Raw genomic sequence first — 22,391 nt, forward strand, 5'->3', positions numbered from 1 at the left:
TCACTCCCAGACCTGTTTTGTGCGGTTGGTTACAGGCTTGAAGTCAGAAGATGACTGGTTGTTTGCACATCCTCTGGTTTCCTGGGGCTGCTGGAGGACCACTGAGGGGCCGTCCAAAGGAACACCAGGCGGAGGCCATGTTGTCTTTTCAGCACCGTCCTCTGAGATAGGTGGCAAAATAAGAGGATTCCAACGTAAATTGTTGCCGTCTGTTTCTGAATAGACACAGCTGTCTCCTCTGCTGAACTCTTCTGGATTTTCTGTGCGATAACAGCTGACATCGTTTCTATTAACCTGACAGCACTTTTTTCCTCCTCTGTAATAACACACTTTGCAGATGAACCAAAATTACCAAAAACTGCCGCGGATACTGTTAGGGGGCCACTCAAAATAATACCAACGCTATTGTCGGCAAGGGATTGATAGAAACCAAAAAGAGAGGAGTTAAGAGAAAGATTTGTCAAAGTCCCCTGATGAATCTTTATATGTTCCATGTTTCTATTCTACTCTTTTCCATTATGCAACCATGAGCTATGAGTGGTCACAGGTTTGGCAGAACAATGTAGTTCTACAGGTCCACCACGTTTCTGGATGGTAGAGAGTGGCTCAGAAGTAAAATAAGGTGCCAAGTCTGAACTCATGGAAGAGCAGAGAATCACGACGGTAACGTACAGCAGTGTTCATATGGGTCCAAGATGCACCTGCAGAGCGCCAGATTACAGAAGCAGGCAAGGCAGGCTTCCAGAGCAAAACCCAGGCCGTGGTTCACTTTCCAAGGTACTACAATTCAGGGTAATCAGATGCATTCCTTAACCTTGACTCCTTCCTGCTTACTAAAGACTTTGATCAGTCTTCATGCTGTCCACAGGGAGTCTCCAAAACTCAGAGTAACAGTTGGCTTACATCCTCAGTGATTCAAGTCTGCAAGGTGTATATGATTGTGCTTCGGGGGGAAAGCAGAGAAGCCACTTTCTGTACTTACAACGGAGTTCACTTCAGTGCTATAAACATCACCGCAGGCCTGCTTGTAATAAAGTCCAGACTAGCAATCTGCCTTTGGGTTGAGCTGTTCTCCTACAAGATAAGCTGTTAAGTCATGCCTTGATTTTAGATCTCTCGGCCGGGCAGGCTAAGCATCCAGAGTTCCTGTGGGGCAGCCGGCTGGGAAAGCCACCCTCAGGTCCTTCCCTCCGACGCCACGGCGGCTACTATGGAGGCGGCTATGGTGGCAGCGGCTGCGATCCCAAGGGGCCCCTCCACGCACCACGCAGGACAGAGGAGGACGCGGTGTCTTGCAGGCCAGGACGCAGGCGCTGGGTCCTGGTTCTTCTGGCACCTTGACTCTGGAGCCTGGCATCACGACTCAGGGTAGGGGACCTGGGGCGCGCCCCCGCGGCGGCGCTCCTCCAGGCGGAGGGGAGTGGACATGTAACCGGGCGGGTTCAGGGCTGCCCGGAGCATGCCGGGAGTAAGAGGAGGGATCCTGTGAGAGACAAGCGAGGCCGGCTGTAGAGGCCGCCTCCAATAAGTAGTTTTTTAAACCCATCCCTCTCCCTCCACTCACAAGTAGACCACAGAGTCTATTTTGCCCATACTGATGTCTCTGTGTGTTCAATGCTTAGCTCCCAATAATAAGTGAGAACGTAACAGCATTTAATTTTCTGATCCTGCGTTAATTTGCTTAGGATTGCAACCTCCAGCTCCATTCCCATTGCTGTAAGAGAGTTGGTGTGCCCAGAGGAAAGTCCTCCATTTAAGCTCCCTTTCACAGTTACACTGACTCCATTGAGAACCTTATGGTGAAGGTGGGAACAGCCACTGCTGAGACCGCCATGGCTCAGTAAGCCTCCATGAACACTTCCATTTATCTCATTTGCTCCTGAGAGAGTGGTGTATTACATCATCTGCCCATTAATATCTGATCCTTGATAGAGGTATCCTGGAGGGTCATATTTTTGTATGATATTCTTCTGGCGATTCTTCCACAGGCACATTTCAATGAAAACAATAAGAATGAGGCCCAAGACACCCAGCATCCAGCCAAGGATCAAATATAACAGGTCACTGCTTCTGTCAGGGCTGGTTGCTGGCCTCGCATTTCCTTCACTTCCTGAGGAATTCAGAAGGGTACTCAAGCCTTTCGGATACTCAGAAGCTCCAGAAACACATTTGACTTTAGCCTCGCAGATCATCACACTGCTAAACTCACTTTCTTCTCCTTCACTGAAGCACTGCATTTTAATGCCATAGGAAGTTTCTGACAGCAGATGGCCAATCATGTCCCACTCCTTTGAACCTTCTGTAACATCCCTCTTATAAACATTGTCATTGTTGTTATCTGTGGGTCGGTAATAGATATAAAAGAACGGAAGTGTTATTGTTATTTCACGGAATGTATGTCCACTTTAGCACAATCTGAGTAACGCTGACGGCCTCTGTGTATACAATGTGAGGTCCATTATTGGACAGTTGGAACAAAGTTTGGGGAACCCAGTCACCTGATACGGATGAGACGCTGAACTCTGAAAACTCTCTTCATAATGGTTGATAGCCATGACCCTAAATTTGTATGTTGAACCTGGTTCTATACTACAAACTTCCACAGAAATCTTGGAAGGAAGGACATCTTCAGCTGCCACCAGCCAGTCACTGGTCCTCATCCATTTATATTTGACCTTGAAGACAGCGATTGAAGAATTCCCATTTGCCCAAGGAATTCAAGTGACACAGACCAACCTCTCTGATGCAGTGGAGATAATCAGGTGATCTGGTGCCTCTGGAGCGCCACTGTGCCTAGATGAATCTGTAAGCACCACTCCAAAATTGTTGTTTGAAGCTTCTGAAACAACACGATACTCGGGGGTGCCTGTGGGTTGAGAGGATGCCTGGGTGTTTTTGGATGATGCTGTTTTTTCTTTGCTGGTTCAGAAGGTAAGCATGGCAGGTGGGTTTTCACTTGCAGCACTTCTTACTACCATCGAGAGTTCATAAGGACTAGATGGCTCCATTTCAGCTAAATGAAGCTCTCTTTCACCTCCTGGGATCCAAACCCTGTGCCAACTTCCCACCACACCAACTTCATACTCCAGATTTTGATACTTCACAAAGTAGGCATTGATGGGCAGTCCACTTTCCTTGCCTGCCCTCCACACCAGGTTGTATGTATCTGCTATGGGGGTCTGTAGGGTTTCAATTTGATGGGGACCTCAGGAACAGAGATGCCACCAGCATTTTTCTCTGGTGATTCCACTGCACTGGGTGATTCCACTGCACTGGGATGTACTTTCTCTGGAAATGAGCTGAATAATCCACTTTCTGAACCATCTTTTATTTTTTTCATTATTCTGAGTAACATCAAAAAGTGCAACTGTTTCTGCTTTTGTTTGTTTCAAAAGGAACAACCATGAGAGGTGGTTCTGCCTGGCTGGTACCATGTTCATTTGTAGCTTCACAGATGTATTTCTCCACATGCTCCTGCATCACAGCCTGAGTATGGAGAGAGCTCAAGCCAGCTTGGGACATGATGAAATAGACAGGCTCTAGGTCCAAGATTCCAGGTCTTGAGAAGTGTGACTTTTGGGATTTAGATCTAAAGACTTAAGACAGATGGCTGGTTATCAATCCGTGGATGTCATACCAACAAATGACCGGACCCAGGAGCCTGGTAGCATTGCAGGACAGAGTAAACAAAGTCTCCATCTACCACTTTTATGCTTGCTGGTGCCAAAATTATAACTGGCTTGAATCCATGGCCTTTTTCTATTTCAAGTCTTCCAGTAGACTGCATACATCCAGCCTCATTATCTGCTAAACACTGATGTAGCCTAGTATCTTGCATAATAACCCCACTGAATTTCAGTTAGTTTCCTGCAGTTCGATGTCTTGAGGAAGGATGATTAGGCTGTGCATTATGAAACCAGTTATGGTTGGCAGCTGGGTTCCTACAAACATCAGAGATAAAGTATACTGTGGAAAATAGAGACACTATCTGATCCTGTAGTCCCTTAGAGTAGGAGCGTGTTCAAGTACATTAATCATGTATGCCACGTTTTACATCTCCAGAGTTGTTTCCCACCATGCAGGAATCATTTCCAGAGTCCACTGGGTCAATGCTATCTATGGCAAGATGAGAATACAACCTTCTCCAGTTGCTTCCCGGGGCAATATCCTGCCTGTTCTTTAGCCAACACACTTGAGGAGCCAGGACCCCACTAAACATACACTCCAAAGGTACAGGGCTATGTGAATGAACAGCTAATACCTGTGAACGAGCAGGGGAAGAATGCCAAAATCATCTGAAGAAAGGTGACTCACAAGGAGTTTTTGGCCAATGGGTTCAACTTTTAATTCATGTGTGGCCGGATTATAAGCTGCACATTTGTGTGATCCCTCATCCTCTAAGGGTACATTCAAAATCTAAAGATGTTCTCATGGAGGGATTAAGTAATTCTTCGTGGAAGGCTTCATCCACTGTCCCTGGATTTTAGCGCACACCTCAGCTTTGGGGTTACTCTCTGGTACCCTGCAGCCAATGAAGTAAGCACCTTTATTATTTTGCTGTAATAAAATGCTTTGTGGATGAATCAAAATCACCAAGAACTGCTGTGGATACTGTTACAGGACCACTTACAACAACATTGACCTGTTGTTGAAAATGCATTGGTAGTAACCCAAAAGGAAGGAGTTAAGAGAAAAAAATTGTCAAAGTCCCCTAATGAATCTTAATATATTCCATGTTTCTATTCTATTTTTTCCATTATGCGACCTTGAGATGTGAGTGGTCGCAGGTTTAGCACAACAATATAATTCTACAGGTCCACTAAGTTTCTGGACAGCAGAGGGTAGCTCAGAAGTGAAATAAGGTGCCACGTCTGAACTCCCAACAGAGCAGAGAATCGTAAGAGTAACAGACGGTGGTGTCCATAAAGGTCCAAGATCTGGATGCAGAGGGCCAGATTACAGAAGCAGGCAGGACAGGCTTCCAGAGCAAAACCTAAGCCTTGGTTCATTTTCCAAAATACTGTAGTCCAGGGTAAGCAAACACATTCTTTAACCTTGACTCCTTCCTGCTTACTAAAGACTTTGATCAGGGACAGTCTTCATGCTGTCCACAGGGTGTCTCCCAAAATGAGAGTAACAGCTGGCTTACACCTTCAGTGATTCAAGTCTGCAAGGTGAATACACTTGTGCTTGGGAGGGAAAGCAGAGAAGCCACTTTCTGTTCTTAGCCTGGAACTCACTTCAGTGCTAAAAGCACATCATAGCAGTTCTCCTTGCAATAAAGTCCAAACTAACAATCTGCCTTTGGGTTGAGCTTTTCTCTTACAAAATAAGCTGTTAAGTCATGCCTTGATTTTAGGTCTCTCCACGGGGCGGGCTAAGCATCTAGAGCTCCTATGTGGCAGCCAGCTGGGAAAGCCACCCCTGTGTCATGCCCTCCGGCGTGAGGCAGCGGCTGCTGTGGTGGCTGTGATCTGAAGGGGCCCCTTCAGGCCCGGCACAGGGCAGAGGAGGGTGTAGTGCCTCGCACGCCAGGGCAGAGGCGCTGGGTAGGGCGAGCGGGCCGCGAGGTCCCAGGTCTTGCGCTGTGTGGCCTCGACCGGGAACCAGGGCTCAGGGGAGGGTAGCTGGGTTGCGGGTGGGGTGCGGAGGGACAGGACCCATCCCTGTGGCAATGCTACTCTAAATGGAGGCCTACCTACAGGTAACCAGGTGGTCACAAAGCCCAACAGGAGCAGGAGAGGAGCAGGAGGAGGATGGATCCCAGAGAGAGACAGGCAAGGCAGGCTTTAGAGACCGCCCCCGGTCGGCATTTTTTTAACCCATCCCTCTCCCGCCACCCTCAAGTAGTCCACAGAGTCTGTTTTTCCCATATTGATGTCTATGTGTGTTCAGTATTTAGCTCCCCCATGTAAGTGAGAACATACAGCATTTGGCTTTCTATCCTGCAAGAATTTGCTTAGGATTAAGGCCTCCAGCTCCACCCACATTGTTGTAAAGGATGTGATTTCATTCTTTTTATGGCTGTATAGTATTCCATGGTGTATATGTACCATATTTTATTTATACAGTCTACCATTGATGGACTCCTGGGTTGATTATGCCTTTGCTATTTTGAATAGTGCAGCCATGAACATAGGAGAGTATGTGTCTTTTTGGTAGAACGATGTATTTTCTTTTGAGTATGTACTCAGGAATGAGATAATTGTATCAAAAGGTAGCTCCGTGTTAAGTTCTTTGAGAAATCTACAGAATGTTTTCCATAGTGGGTGCACTAATTTACATTTCTTGCTCTATCTTTAGTTCACAAAATGTCTACTAGGCTCAGCTCAGGGCTGCAGCCCTGACTGCAGCAGGTGCTGGGGCTTCCCTAAGTAGATACTGTGCACAGGTAAAGAGAGTGCTCAGATCCCAGGGTTGTGAGAAGAGAAGCAGAGGAAGGAGTTAAGGAGAGGGCCACGTTTGGATGCCCTGAGGAAGGATGACAGGCAGATGTAAGGAAGGTGGTACTGTGCTAGTCACTGGTGACATCCTCCTAGTTCCAAAATCTCCTGGAAAGCAGGAAGCCTCACAATTCCCAAGCATGCTGCAGTTCTGGAGGGCACAGGACTACTCTTCTTCCCAGCTTGACTCTCTTTTCTCCCAATAAACATGGGACTCTGAAGCCAGGAGTCAGAATGAATTATCTTCTACCCACACAACGTTTAAACCTTCGATTTAGGATTGAATCACACACACACACATGCGCAGGCACACACATGCATCCGTCTCTGTAACAAAACGTCCTTAGCTAATGCTAGACAGATCTGTGATCTGTGATTATCTCTACCCTTTTGGGCAACAAGAATAGTGAATTGATTGACAAAATTGATTGACTCCTGGAAAGTAGTGTAAAAATGTGATATACATGTAATACACATGGTGTACTCCCCCTGTGACATTAGCAGCAACATTCCCCTAGAATATTACAAATAATATCAGAGGGGGTGTACGCACATAATGTACATACCTTGTAAAATTAGGAGTAGCATCTCCCTAAGATATTATCAATAGTATCACAGTATGTGTACACACATGGCTTATACCCCATGTGATGTTAGGAGTTACATCCTTCTAGTATGTTAGGAATAATACCACAAAGTTGTTCACACATGGATAACGGCATATGTAATATCAGGATTAACATGCCTCAAAAATATTACAAATAACTTCACAGGGGGTGTGCATACATAACATACATGCCCTGTGACGTTAGGAGTACATTTCCCTGACACATTACGAGTAATATCAGAGAGTCCACATCTTCTGTGACATTTGGAGTAATGTCCCCTGGATAATACGAATAATATCACAGGGTGCACATCCCCTGTGACCTGAGGAGTAACATCTTTCTTGGATAATGCAAATAATATCACAAAATGTACAGCCCCTGTGACATTAGGAGTAACATCCACCTAGGATATTATGAATAATATCACAGGAAGTTTACCCCGTGTGACAGTAGGAGTAACCTCCCCCAAGGATATAAGGAACAAATACAGAGGATGTACATGTATTGTGACATTAGCAGTAACATCCATTTAGGGTATTATGAAAATTATCACATTGTGAACACCCCCTGTGATATTAGGAGTAACGTCCCCCTACAATATTGGGAACAATATCACACGGTGTACATTACGTGTGACATTAGAGGTAACATTTCTTTAGGATATTATGAATAATATTACAAGATGTACAGCCCCTGTGATATTAGGAGTAACATTTCCATAAAATATTACCAATAATATCACTGTGTGTACACCACGGGTGACATTAGGAGTAACAGCCCCCAAAACTATTAGGAATAACTTCACAGGGTGTACACCCTCTGTGACGTCAGGAGTAACATCTTTCTAAAATATTACGAATAATATCGCAAAAGGTACACCCCCTGTGACATTAGAAGTAACATCCACCTAGGATGTTATGAATAATATCACAGGGAGTACGCCCCCTGTGACATAAGAAGTAACATCGCCCGAGGATATAAGAAATAATATCAGATTGTGTACACGCATTGTGACATCAGTAGTAACATCCCTTTAGGATATTACGAATATTATCGGAGTGTGAACACCTTCTGTGACATTAGGAGTAACATCACCCTACAATATTGGGAATAGTACCACACGGTATACACCGCCTGTGACATTAGTGGTAACATTTCTTTAGGATATCAAGAATAATATGACACAGTGTACAGCCCCTGTGATATTAGGAGTAACACATCCAAAAAACCTTACAAATAATATCACTGTTTCTACACCACGTGTGACATTAGGAGTAACATCCCCTGAAACTATTACGAATAACTTCACAGATTGTACACCCTCTGTGATATGAGGAGTCAACCTCTTCCTAGAATGTGAAGAATAACATCACAGGATGTACACCCCCTTGACATGAGGAGTAACATCATTCTAGGATATAACGCATAATATCACAAAGTGTACACAATTTGTATGGTAGGAGTAACACCCCCCTGGGATACTACCAATCATAGCACAGAAAGAACACCCCCTGTGACAATAGGAGTAACATCCCTTTAGGATATTACAAATAATATCACAAGGTTTACGTGCATTGTGACATTAGTAACAATATCCAGCTAGTATGTTGTGAATAATATCACAGGGTGTACACATTTGCGACGTTAGGATTAACATTCCCCTAGAATATTACGAATAATATCACAGGGTGTACACACCCTGCGACTTTAGGAGTATCATCCCCCTGGATTACTATGAATAATGTCACAGGATGTTAAACCCCTGTGCCAATAGGAGTAATATACTTCTAGGATATGACGAATAATATCACAGTGTGTACACCCACTGTGATATTAAGAGTCATTTTTCCTAAAATATTATGAATAGTATCACAGGGTGTACACACATAGAGAACACCTGCTGTGGTATTAAAGTTATACCTCCCTGGGATATTGTGAATCATATCACAGGGTGTACACACATGATGTACACCCACCATGATTTTTAAAGTAATATCTCCTTAGGATATTACAAATAGTATCAATAGGTGTACACACCCTATGACATTAAGATGACATCCCTTTAGGATATTGCAAATAATATCCCAGGGTGTAGACCCCATGTGACATTAGGAGTAACATCTTCCTTGGATATTATGAATGAGATCACAGGGTTGACACCCCATGTGATTTGAAAATTAAAATCCCCCAGGAATATTGCTAATCATAAGACAGGGTGTACACCCTTATGACATTAGCAGTAACATCCTCCCAGGATATTATGAATAATATCAGAAGGTGTACACACATTGTGACATTAGTAGTAATATTGCACTAGTAAAGCGTGAATAATATCACAGGGCATACACACCTGTGACATTAGGAGTAACATCCCCCTGGAATATTCTGAATAATATCGCAGGGTTTATACCTCCTGTGACTTTAGGAGTATCATGCCGCTAAAATATTACGCAAATAATTGTAAAATTATGAGCATCTCCGTAAGATATTATGAATAATATCACAGAATGTGTACACACATGGCGTATACCCCATGTGATGTTAGGAGTTACATCTTTCTAGTATGTTAGGAATAATATCACAAAGGTGTTCACACATAGTTAACAGCATATGTAATATTAGGATTAACATCCCTCGAGAATATCACAAAGAACATCACAGGGGCTGTGCACACATGATGTACATGCCCTTTGACATTACGAGTACATTTCCCTGACACATTTCCAGTAATATCACAGTGTTTACACCTTCTGTGACATTTGGAGTAACGTCCCCTAGGATAGTACGAATAATATCACCGGGTGTACATCCCCTGTGACCTGAGGAGTAATATCTTTCTAGAATACTACGAATAGTATCACAATGTGTACACCCTCTGTGTCATTAAAAGTAAAATTCCCCTAGGATATTATGAAAAATAACACAGGGAGTACACCCCGTGAGACATTAGAAGTAACATCCCCCGAGCATATAACGAATGATATCAGAGAATGTACGTGCTTTGGGACATCAGTAGTAATATCTCTTTCGGATAATACGAATAATATCAAAGGGTGTACATGCTTTGGGACATCAGTAGTAATATCTCTTTCGGATAATACGAATAATATCAAAGGGTGTACATGCATTGTGAAATTAGTAGTGAACTCCCGCTAGGATATTACGAATTTTATGACAGGGTGTATATGCCCTGTGACATTCATAGGAACGTTTTCCTAGAATATTACGAAGAATATTAAAGGGTGTACAGGACCTGTGATTTACGAGTGACATTTCCATAGAATATTACACTGTGTGTACACCCCGTGTGATGTTAGGAGTAACATCCCACAAAAACTATAATGAATAATTTCACATGGTGTACACCCTCTGCGACATTAAAAGTAACATTTCCCTAGAATATTACGACAATATCACAGAGTGTACACCCCCTGTGATATAAGGAGTCACATCTGATAAGGATAATAAGAGTAATTTGATAAGGTGGACAAACCCTGTGACACAAGGAGTAACATCCCTCTAGGACATTACAAATAATATCAAAGGGAACACACCCCGTGTGACAATAAAAGTAATCTCCCCTTAGGATATTATGAATAATACCACAAGGTGTACACACACTGTGACATTATTATTAATGTCCCGCTAGGGTATTGTGAATAATATCACAGTGTGTACAGTCCTGTGACATCAGGATGAACATTCCCCTACAACATTACGAATAATATAGCAGGGTATGCACCCCCTGTGATTTTGCTAGTGCCATCCTCCTAGAATATGGAAAGTAATGTCCCAGGGTGTTAACCAAGAGTGGCAGTAGAGGTAAAATCCTAGTAGTGGAGTAATATCACCCTGCCTCTCCCCCCCAGGATATTAGGATCCACGGTGGACACACAGCGTGTTTATGTTATTGTGAGTAATATCTTCTCCGCCTCTGGAGATTACCAGCTATGTCATAGACGGGTTTACATCCTCTGCACTATTTGCAGTAATGGCATCCTCTTCCCCCTGGATATTAACAACAATATCACAGGAGTGTTTCTACCCCCAGCGGCATTGTGTGTAGTATCATCCTCTCCCCTGTTGAAATTAGGAACAATATCACTGGCGGCGTGTACACACCCTGTGATATTGAAAGTAATATCATCCTCTTTTCTCCTGGATCATGGGACCAATATCAATGGGAGGTGTACGCTTTCTGCAATATTGGAAATAATGTCATGCTCTCCGCCTTTGAAATATTAAGGGCAATGTCAAAGGGCAGGTGTACACTCTCTGCGATATTGGCAATATTATCCTCTCCCCAACCTACATATGAGGAAGAATATCATAGAGTGGGTGTACACCTTCTGCGATATGAGTAGTAATATCATCTTCTCCCCTTCTGGATATTAGGAACAATATGACTCGGGAGTGTACATTTTCTTCGAGATTGAGAGTAATATCATCCTCTCCGACTTTGAATATTAAGAGAAATACCACAGAGGGGATGTACAGCCCCTGAGATTTTGGGAGTAATATCGGGCTCTTTCCCTCCGTGGATATTAGGAACAATATCCCAGGGTGGGTTTACACCTCCTGCTATATGGGGAGTCCTATCCTCTCTTTTCCTGGATATTAGGGACAATATCACAGGGTGGGTGTACACAGCCTGCGATATTGACAGTAATATCATCCTCTCGCCCTCTGGATATTAGGAACAATATCACAGAAGGGTTGCACACTCCCTGTGATATTGGGAGTAATATCATTTTCTCCTTCCACGAATATTAGGAGCAATATCCCTGGGTGGATGTACACCCACTGTTACATTGGGTGTAATGTCATACTCTACTCCCTGGATATTAGGAGCAATATCACAGGGTGGGTGTACACCCATAGCTATATTGGGAGTTATTAATATCATGCTCTTCCTCCCTGGATATTAGGAACAATATCACAAGGGGGGTGTACACCCCGGCACTATTGGGAGTAATATCATTCTCTCTTATTCTGGATAGTAGGAATAATATCACAGGCGGTGTCTACACCCTCTGTGATATTGGGAGTAATAACATCCTCTCCCAACGTGGATATTAGGAACAATATCACAAGGGGGGCTGTACAGGTCTTTGATATTGGTAGTAATATCATCCTCTCCCCCTTGCATATAAGAAACAGTATGACAGGCGGGGTGGACACCCCCCGCGAAATGGGGAATAATATCACTCTCCTCTCCCTCCCTGGATATCATGACCCATGTTGGACACACAGCATGTTTACTATATTGTGAGTAATATCATCCCCCCCAAGAAATTGTGAACAATATCACAGATTCGTGTACACCCTCTGCAATATAGGGAGTGATAACATCCTCTCCACCCCTGAATATTAGGAACAATATCAAAGAAGTGTTTATAACCACTGTGATATTGGGAAAAATACCATCCTCTCCCACGTTCAAACTCAAAACAGTGTCACTGGGGGCGTGTTCACCCCATGTGATACTGAAAGTGATATCATCCTCTTCTCTCCTGGATCATGGGAACAATATCACTGGGGTGGTGTACACTTTCTGCGATATTGGCAGTAATATCCTCTTCGCCTTGGTATATTAAGGACAATATCACAGGGGGGATGTACACATCCTGCGCTATTAACAATAATATTGTCCTCTCCCGCCCTGCATATTAGGAAAAATATCACAGAGTGGGTGTACGCCTCCTACTTCCTTCCTCTGGAAGTAGGAATAATATCACACGGGTTTGTACACTTTCCGTGATATTGGGAGTAAAATCAACTTCTCCGCCTTTGAATATTAAAAACAGTATCACAGAATGGATGTACACCCCCTGCGATATTGGGAGTAATATCAGCCTCTCCCCTCCATGGATATTAGGAATAGTATCCCAGAGTGGGTGTTCAGCTGCTGCTGTATGGGGAATCAGATCATCCTCTCCCTTCCTGGATATTATTAGCAACAATATCACAGGGTGCGTGTGCACAGCCTGCCATATTGGGAGTAATATCACCCTCTACCCCTCTGGATATTAGGAACAATATCACAGAACGGGCGTACACTCCCTGCGATACTGGGAGTAATATCATTCTCTTCTTCCGTGAATAGTAGGAGCAATATCACCGGGTGGGTGCACACCCACTGCTATATTGGGAGTAACGGCATACTCCACCCCCTGGATATTCGGATCACTATTACCGGGTGGGTGTACACCTACTGCAATATTGAAAGTAATACCATGCTCTCTCCCTCCCTGGACATTAGGAACAATGTCATAGGTGGGTGTGCATGCACTGCGGTATTAGGAGTACTATTATTATTAATTATTATTAATTTATTATTAACATGAATATTAATTGCCAATATCAATATTGAGAAATAATTGCTAATAAAAGTTTTCATATTATTAATATTAATAGTAATTATTGGTACCTAATATTGTTGTTTCCTAATTAATAAGATCATTATCAATTGTTAATATCCATCATTATTATTAATTAATATTAATAATTTATTGTTATCATTAATATAACGATTTAATAATTATTATCATTATTATCGGTATTGATTTTAAATCACCTATTTAACGAAAACTCAGGCTACATACAACTACGCAAAGGGCCTAACATTGTAAGCCCTTAGAGACTGCTTCAACCATTCGCTGACACAATAACACTTTTCAGCAAAGAACCCCTATGGCCCTCAACATCTATTATTAACCTTTATATTATTGCTCCAACCCTGGCCCTTTCTTTCGCTCTCCTATTGTGAACCCCCATCCCTATACCAGCTCCTCTAATTTTAATATGGGCCTCCTATTTTTACTAACAATATCAAGCCTAGCCGTCTACTCTATTCTATGACCAGGAAGAGCAATTAAATACAAATTATGCACTAATTGGTGCATTACAAGCTGTAGCCCAAACAATTTCATACGAAGTAACCCTAGCCGTTATCCTGCTATCAATTCTACTGGTAAGTAGCTCGTTTAACTTGTATGCACCCATCACAATGCAAGAAATCCTCTGACTGCTCCTCTCATCATGGCCCCCAGACATGATATGACTTGTCTCCACACCAGCAGAAACTAATCGCGTCCCTGTATTTTATATATATATAATATATATATAATGTTTTATATTATACAATATATATTATATAAATATTTTTATATAATATATATTATATATTTTATATAAAATGTATTTTATATAAAATATAAAAATATAAATATTTACCTATTATATATAATATATATAATTACATATAATTTTTATACCCTCTGTAGAGGGAATTATTTTTGTTTCTATATCCATCCGTAATAAAATACTATGTCTGTCCATAATAAAAATACCAATGAAAAATAGGAATTATAGTCACGTAAGAGATAAAAGAAAATTCTGTTTGTATCGATATATTAATACATATAGATGGCGTTGGTTTTTACAGGGTTTAGTAAAATGCATTCTAGTTTTCTAAACAATTTCCACATTACAGTATATTTATTTTTCTCTCTTTCAGGATTGGAAAGAGTGCAACAATATACATCCCTATACAATCATCCTTGATTACATCTAAGGGAGTTTCTGCAGTAGTAAAATTACAGGGTTAATATACTCATATAGGTATTACAGGGTAACCAAACAACATTCTGAATTCTTTCATCAGCAAAGCCCAGTGTAATCCTAATCCAGGTAGGCACTCTGATTAATGCAATTAACTCAGATACATAAATATATACATATATATGTATATGCCTGCATGTGTGGATGCACTTAAATGGTTGTAAATACCATTGACTTTTCCTCTCAAACAGTATTTTTGTTGAGAATGAGGTATATTCACTAGTTCATCAAATATATTTTTAAAATTCTTAGGTGATTACATGTGTTACAGTGACCAGCTGGATTAGAATTAGATTAGGTTTAAAACGATGAAAGAATCCGGGAGAGGGGGCAGAGTGTAGGTTGTTAATTAGCACATGGATCAAAGGAGAGCACTGATGTGTTTAGAAGCTACAACGTTGACAGAATAAAAGCCAGAACTAACAATCCAATTGTAAATCTCTTTACTGTGGTATTTTCTGCCATTTCTGCTCCATAAGACACACTTTAACCACTTTGTCGTGGTATCTGCAGTATTCTATTTTAGTCTAAATAGCATTTTCTCTCAAATGCATTCTGTTTCTCTCCTTCATCTTCCCTCCCATCTTCCTTCCAGCTGTATTTTCTCACTAGAGAACACTAGTAGAATGTTCTCCCAAATTTCAGATTTCAGATATGCATCTGTAAAATAACGTTATGGAGACACATTTTAGTTGCTACTGAATACTTGGTTGTTTTCATAAGTTCCCAGCATTACTACTGTCCTCCAAAAAACGGTTTCCCATTTCCACAGCTAATCTCATCATTGACTCTGCCATCCATGTTTATTCTACGCCACTCTGGAAGAATCTGGAAAAATACTTAAAATACATTTTAAGTATTCATCATGCACATGTATTGTATTGTATTTTATATATGTTCGGGTGAATATTTTTCTCCACTAATGGTTTGCATTTCAATTCTTGTATCATGTTTTTTGAAACACAGAAGTCATCATTAATATAAACCAACTAATTTTTTTTTAATTGTTAATTTTTGTCCTTGTTAAGAAATCCTTATGAGAATATTCTATCATGTTCCCCTTACCTTCAGGACTTGAATCTATTTGGAAATGACTGTGTGTGTTTTGAGGTACGAGTCAATATTTGGTTACTTTTTGAAAAAATTCAATTAATTCAGCATTGTTCTGATCACCTTGTGTATTTCAATGTAGAAGAGCACACTAATAATGCAGGATTATTTATATATGTGGCAAGAATTCCAAAATGAAGCCCAGCATGGAAGGTCAAATGGTATTAACTCAAAGGATAGATTAGTACAATGAAACATGATGGATAAGTGCAATATAGTTAGATAAAGAGAAAGAAAAACAACATTTCCCAGTTATCGTTAAGACTTCACTCCAAGTTTTTGCATGAGGCAAAAGATCCCGACTCTCTTCCACTGATTTTAACTCCATTCAGACATGTCTGTCATCTATCATTTCACTCAGTGGCAGTCAGAAATAAACAAAAATAAAACAGAGAATATATTTTATGCCAGGATCATGAATAATGACTTTTCAAAAACTAATTAATAAAGAACCAATACGTATACTTTTAGTGTTTTTACCTCATTTAATAGTAACACAATAAATGAGTTTTAATAACATTAGAATGCAATTCAAGACATAAAACAGAACCTATCTGTCCTGTTGGATAAGGCACAAGGAAGAGGGCTTTCTGAGATAAAGGGGTTCCCACAGCAGATGAACACATTTCTGATTTGTCTCTGGTCAGAGGTGAATACAGCAAAAGATTGGCCTGAGAGGAGGTGAGAAGGAGCAATTAGGGATGGTGTATATAGGGGAGCTTTGATTAACATCAACAAAGCTCACAGTTCTAGCTTCACAATCCAGGAATAAACCTACGTGGCTGGTAGGTCTTGGGACATATTGCAGTGTCATTGGGGAGGTGGTAAAGAGACTGCACTGAATGTCGTTCTTAACACACCCAAGACTAAAGAGTCCCTCCTCTCCACATATATTGCCATTCTGATTCTCCCCTTTCCAATACTTATTACAGACACCAAAAGCCCAATTCCAAGAGTCCCCCACATGGACCTCCCAGTAATATTTGCCAGAGGTGAAAGTCTGAGCACCCCATGCAAGAAAACTTGTAGGTGTTGCAGTGATATGGGGCGCATTTTGACGGTCACATCCAATACAAATGCTTCTCAAATCTCCACATCGGAAGATGTGACTGTTGGCTTCATTATGATCCAGAGTAATATCCACTGCAAAATAAACAAATAAATAAATAAAAAGAAAGAAAGAAAGAAAACATGCATAGGCATGTGTAAATAAGCAAAAATTGTTCTATCAAGAAGTTAATTTACCAAGAAATGTAAAGTCACAAGGAAACTTTTGCTTGTAACTTCTAATAAAGTATAGGGATGATTAATATTATCTACAAGACAAACAAAACGCTAACCACAGATATTAAAAATATTTTGAAAACTTACATACTGAGAGCCAAATGTAAGACCAACTTCTTTCAATCCAATTTTCAAAGCAAAATTTGCGCATTATATGCTTTAAATGCTATGCTGTTATCAAGATCATTATTTAGAAATGTTTCTTATTCTTAAAAATTAGTGCTATCATTTTGGAAAGAATGTGAAGATTTTCAGTTACTCAAGAGCCGCTCCAGAGAAGTGGATAAAAATCTGTAAGTACATGTCATAAGGGATAATTTGAAGCAGATTTCTGCAAAATCTTTTACCAGTCTCTCTGTGGCCCTCCATGCTAGCTTGGGACTGAAGCTGGATTTTAGACTTAACATGTAGCTTTTCATATTGCAATTAAACTGAACTTCTTTTTGTTTATAATTTTACTTGTATTCACAAAATGATTTCTTCTTTTCATTTTTACCCATTAACTGATTTTCTTGGAAATACATAGTATATATCCATTTAAAAAATTAAAAAAACCCAAAAATCTCCAGTGAACTATATTCCCCAAAAGAACAGTTGTTAGCTGTTCAAATGAATATACTACAGAAATGTAAAATTTTGTATTTAACATTGAATAACTCACCTTCATTCTGAGCATTGTTCCATTTGCTCCTTTTTTAAATTTGCTACACTACTCCTTTTTCCAATTACATTAGTCAGTACATAGGAGGCCATAATGTATTTGTTTTTCACCATCTTTCAAACTTAATGCTATAAATCTGACTATACAGACACAGATACAAAAGGGTTGCATGATTATATTGTCCACTTATGTCTATAAAGTAGTAAAATATTTGATAAAGGGTGAAATATTACCTATGTGATCCTAACAATAATAATATTTAGATAGTGGGAGTGCTGCCTATGGGTGGAGACTTACCTCGGAATTGGTTGAGCCTGTCCCTCAGTCCAGTGATGGGCCCTGCCCTGAGCTCTAGATTCAGAGGCTGGGGAATGTGCAGCAGCACGGACTCACTCCTGCAAGGAAAAACCTGCAGTTACAACATCTACAGCCATAAAATAAATAAAAATCACTACTTGTATTTAAAAGATATTTCGTGAGAATCCTTTGAACCCACAAATTTGATAATTCAAAAATTATTCCTTCCTTTTTGAAATTAATTTCTATTTACAGTTTCTGAATTTTAAAGCATAGTGGGAGAGTCTGAGTCAGTATTCAGTCCGATCTTTCTTATTTTTTGCCCCAAATGGGTAAGGTTCCTTAGCCTTATGGCCTTGAGAATATTTAGAAAAGAAATTCTGCGTTCCACTTCTTGGCAGACTCCCGTGACATCTTTGTCTAAAATAGAGGGGTTCCGGGGAGACTGCTGCATCTGCTGCTTCCTTTCCAAGATAAAGAATGTGAAACTTGTTCTAGGCAGCTAGACCTGCCTTTTAGAAACAAGCTTCCCTAGAGACTTACACAGTTCTAACACTCCACAGTTTTTTCAATCTATTTTTCAGAACTGTTAACTGACATGAATATAGGTATGAACAACAAATCATCAACTTTTTCACTGCTAAAATACTTCCCCCACTTTTCTCCTGCTTCCTCTGGTGACTTTCTCACCATCCACAAAACAAAACTTCATCTTTCCCCTATGCAAGCTTTTAAGCAATAAAACAAAATCAGGAATAAACGTGTTTTTTTTAAATTTTGCTTCACTATTTATTTATTTATGTATTTATTTACTTAGTGTTCTTGTCTTTTCTGGTGTGGGAATGAAAGTAGATGCAAAAAAAAAAAATAAAGCAGTATCAATATCTTAATCAGTTATGCCATGACTTTTGCAGAGCCTGCTTTGATATTCGTGGAAAGTGAAAGAACATATGCTAAAATACAGGTACACACTCACCTGTATAATATGTCTCCAAAAGCCTGTAAAAAAAAAATAGAAAGATTTAGTGCAGTTCACAACATGCAGCTTTCACTCAGTTCAGTGTGAAATTTGGAGTCAGTTCCTCAAGATATTATTTCTGTACCATCTTCTCTTCTACAAAGCATTTTCTATTTCTTCTATAATGAAAAACCCAGTCAGTCATATTGTCACTAATTAATGTCCTGGGAAGGTCTGAGTCTTGAAGACATTCTCTAAAGAAGTGAAGGGAGAAGAGGCCCAGAGAGTCTATGCTCCATGGTAACCTCGAATAACCTACTCAGTCATCCTTCCCAGAACCTATTACCCAAATGAGTGGATCCCACAATAATATTAACGTGAGCTTAGATTCCCAGAACTTCTGATCTTGCCATGTCCTCAAATTAACCTAAATGTAAATGAATCACCCACCATTTTATACATGTTTGACAACCCAAAATGTATTATTGACTTAGTTGGGGAATAGTTATTGGGCTGTTACCTTGACCATTCCACAAAGTTTTGTAGCTGGTGGATAAAGTAGGAGGGACCTCTGCCCTGGTAGAGTCCCTTGGCAGGGCTATACTCTCCCAATAAAGTAGCATTAGTTATGCGAATGTGTTTTTGGAAACACATCATGGAAATAAAGGTAGGGAGATGGATTTCAGCCATGAGGAAAATACTTATACATGTGAATAGTCAAAAACCTGAAACCACATTGTGAGTTTGTACCTGAAGTAGCTCCACATCTGGTTTATGGCACATTTCCTTCAGCTCCTCATACGTTCCTCTTAAAATCTCCCTCCTATGAGCCATTTTGGCTTTACTTAAATGAAGTTGATGAAAAATATCTTTCCCCTTCTTTTTCAGCATCTCCAAATTATGTTTTTCTTCTTCATGATGAAATGCAGGCATCTTCTGATACTCAGCTCTAATAGCTTCTAGCCTTACATTCACATAATCCTGCAGTGATAATGGGTTAGTTAAAAGACAAATGTATTTATCAATCTCCTATTAAATCTCACTGATTACTTTTGTCTCTCGAACATCCAACAGTTTAAACCTCAGTCTTGCCAGTTCTTAGAATCCACAAATTTTTTTCCTTTCCTTTCTTTCTGCATAAAGATCAACATAGATGTATCTGACCAATTACATTTAATTTATTCAAGATAATGTGTGTTCTAAGATAGTTGGAAATAAAAAAACAACAACAATTTGAATTTCTCTATTCCAACCCATATTTATGGAAAAGTAAGAACAGTTCACGCTTAAGAGTTGGAGTATAGGCTATAGTGACTAGAAAGGAAATAATTATTTCTATTTCTGAGATATGTAACAAGTTGCTTAAACTCATTATATGTGAAATGACCTTAGACTAACATGTCCAGCTAAATGCATTTCGCCCAGCAAAACCTATCCTAATAAGGCTGCATTTATGATTTGGCCATCTTTATCTCCCTGAATTCATTTCCTTCCATTCTTTTTCTAAGTCATCCCAATCTGAAACATAGACTTCTTTGCGGTTCCCCAAGCCTCCAAATATACACAAACTCAAAATTACTGCATATGCTATTCTCTCCAACTAGAATTTTACACACACACACACACACACACACACATACATATACATGTATACACACTCATGGTCCACATATATATCCATATACACTTTCGTGCTCCCCTTCCTCTTCCAAACTTTGTTCAATTTGAATTTTTCAGTGAGTCTTTTTTCTGACCACCCTGTTTAAAACTCAGACATTAATCTTCAGTTTCTGGCCTCTATTGTCCTTTTCCACTTCCCTGCTTGATTATTCTCCAACAAAGAACCTACCACACTCGAACCCATCATGTATTGCACATATTTGCATGTTGACCATTTTTGCCTCTCTCATTTGGATTGTATGATTTGTGAGGACAAAGATGCTTTCTTTCTTCTATACTAGCAAATTTTCTAATTTAATATTCAACATAGACTAGGTTCTTATGAAATACTTTTCAACACACTAATATTAGCTATTGTACCCTCAGAGTATACATCCACAAAGAGAAAATCATTTTTAATATTTCTCTGAAGTCCTCAGAGTTCTCCTTATATTTAGATACTAGTTCCCGTATTTCGGGCATGTTTGCATGTCTCCCTGAAGACACAAATCCATATTTCTCACCACTTTTCTCATCATATGTTATGGATTATTCAATATTAATTAGTTGAGATTCTTAATTTCATGGTTGCCCTAGATTTCCCCTCACTCTTTCTGCCTCAAATTTTCCATGCAATTCCAAATACTACTTGTCCACCAGCATTCAGATTAATGCTGACACAGGCTCAGAAGGTTCACTTGAGCTTTCCATGACTGCCAGATGAATCTTGTGCCAAGCATTTATCCCACCAGCACATATAGAATGGTGTGAGATGACCCAGTTTCTTGTATCTGTTGGTGTATAGCTACAGGTTTGTATGAAAACAAACCAGCATGCTTTGGGTAACATCAATGGTTTTGTTAGAAATCCCATCTAACAGTCATACTATTCTACATAAGAAATAAGGCCACTTTTTCTCAATGTTTTCTTTTTTTAATTTTTTTTTAATGGACTCCAAGAAACATTACGGTTTGATATGAAGTTCCTATTTTAAGAGTCACCCATTTGCCTAACATAAGTTCCTGGAGAAGGTAGCGTAGTACAGGACTAACCTTCCAGTGGCTGATTCTGGTGGTTTCCATGTTCAGATTTCTCTGATTTTCACAAGCTTTTTCCCATAAAGACTGCATTTTCGTTAAAAGCTTCTCCTGCAAAAGAGCCATAAATTGAAGCACCAGTGAAGACAATAAAGTAACATGCAGACCGTCTCATAGGGAGGGGGCCCAGAATGAGAGACAAATAAGTCCCTAGTAAATCCCAATCTCCAAGAAAATAGGCCCACAGGAATTTCATGTGTCCTTTATAGAAATAGACCTCCAGAGGCATCACTTACCCGGCATTCCTCAGCAGCCCACTCAACGGGACAGTGTCTGTGATACCGGTGCTCCTGAGAGCTGCAGCACAGCAAACAGAGCAGGCTCCTGTCCACTTCACAGAACATCTTCTTTGTCTCCCTGTGAGTGCCACACATTTGCTCCTCAGAGCTCAGGAATAGCCAGAGACTGGCTTTTCTGGCAAGGGAAACCATCTTCTTCAACCGAATGTTAGTTTTGAGGTTTCTCTGCTGCGTTGTCTTTATGCATTCAAAGCACTGAGTAAGAATTGGGATGTCTTGCCAGTTGAGGTAGAAACAGGGCCTGCAAAAGCTGTGCCCACAGTCTATGGTGACGGGGTCTATGAAGTAGTTCATGCAGATGGGGCAAGTGAGTTCCCTCTGGAAGCCTTGCGAGATTCCAGAATTCATGTTT

General features: G+C 40.4%; 1 protein-coding gene and 1 pseudogene across 2 annotated transcripts; both read right to left on the reverse strand.

Annotated features, from left to right (window-relative positions):
- Nucleotides 1–4,944, reverse strand: LOC129048875 (cell adhesion molecule-related/down-regulated by oncogenes-like; annotated as a pseudogene).
- An 11,483-nt stretch (nt 4,945–16,427) lies between these two features.
- LOC100459067 (tripartite motif-containing protein 49D) lies at nt 16,428–22,391 on the reverse strand. 2 transcript variants are annotated; one of them, XM_054526215.1, is made up of 6 exons: nt 21,977–22,387; nt 21,696–21,791; nt 19,735–19,965; nt 19,003–19,025; nt 18,027–18,124; nt 16,428–16,927 (listed from the first exon to the last, which is right to left on the reverse strand). In XM_054526215.1, exons 1-6 carry the CDS (start codon nt 22,385–22,387, stop codon nt 16,428–16,430), a joined length of 1,359 nt encoding a protein of 452 aa, XP_054382190.1. The 2 variants fall into 2 exon arrangements, with proteins under 2 accessions (XP_054382190.1, XP_054382191.1); XM_054526216.1 differs by lacking the exon at nt 19,735–19,965 and having other exon boundaries at nt 21,977–22,391.

Source organism: Pongo abelii, chromosome 9 (genome assembly GCF_028885655.2).
Source record: "Pongo abelii isolate AG06213 chromosome 9, NHGRI_mPonAbe1-v2.0_pri, whole genome shotgun sequence".
NCBI lineage: Eukaryota > Metazoa > Chordata > Mammalia > Primates > Hominidae > Pongo > Pongo abelii.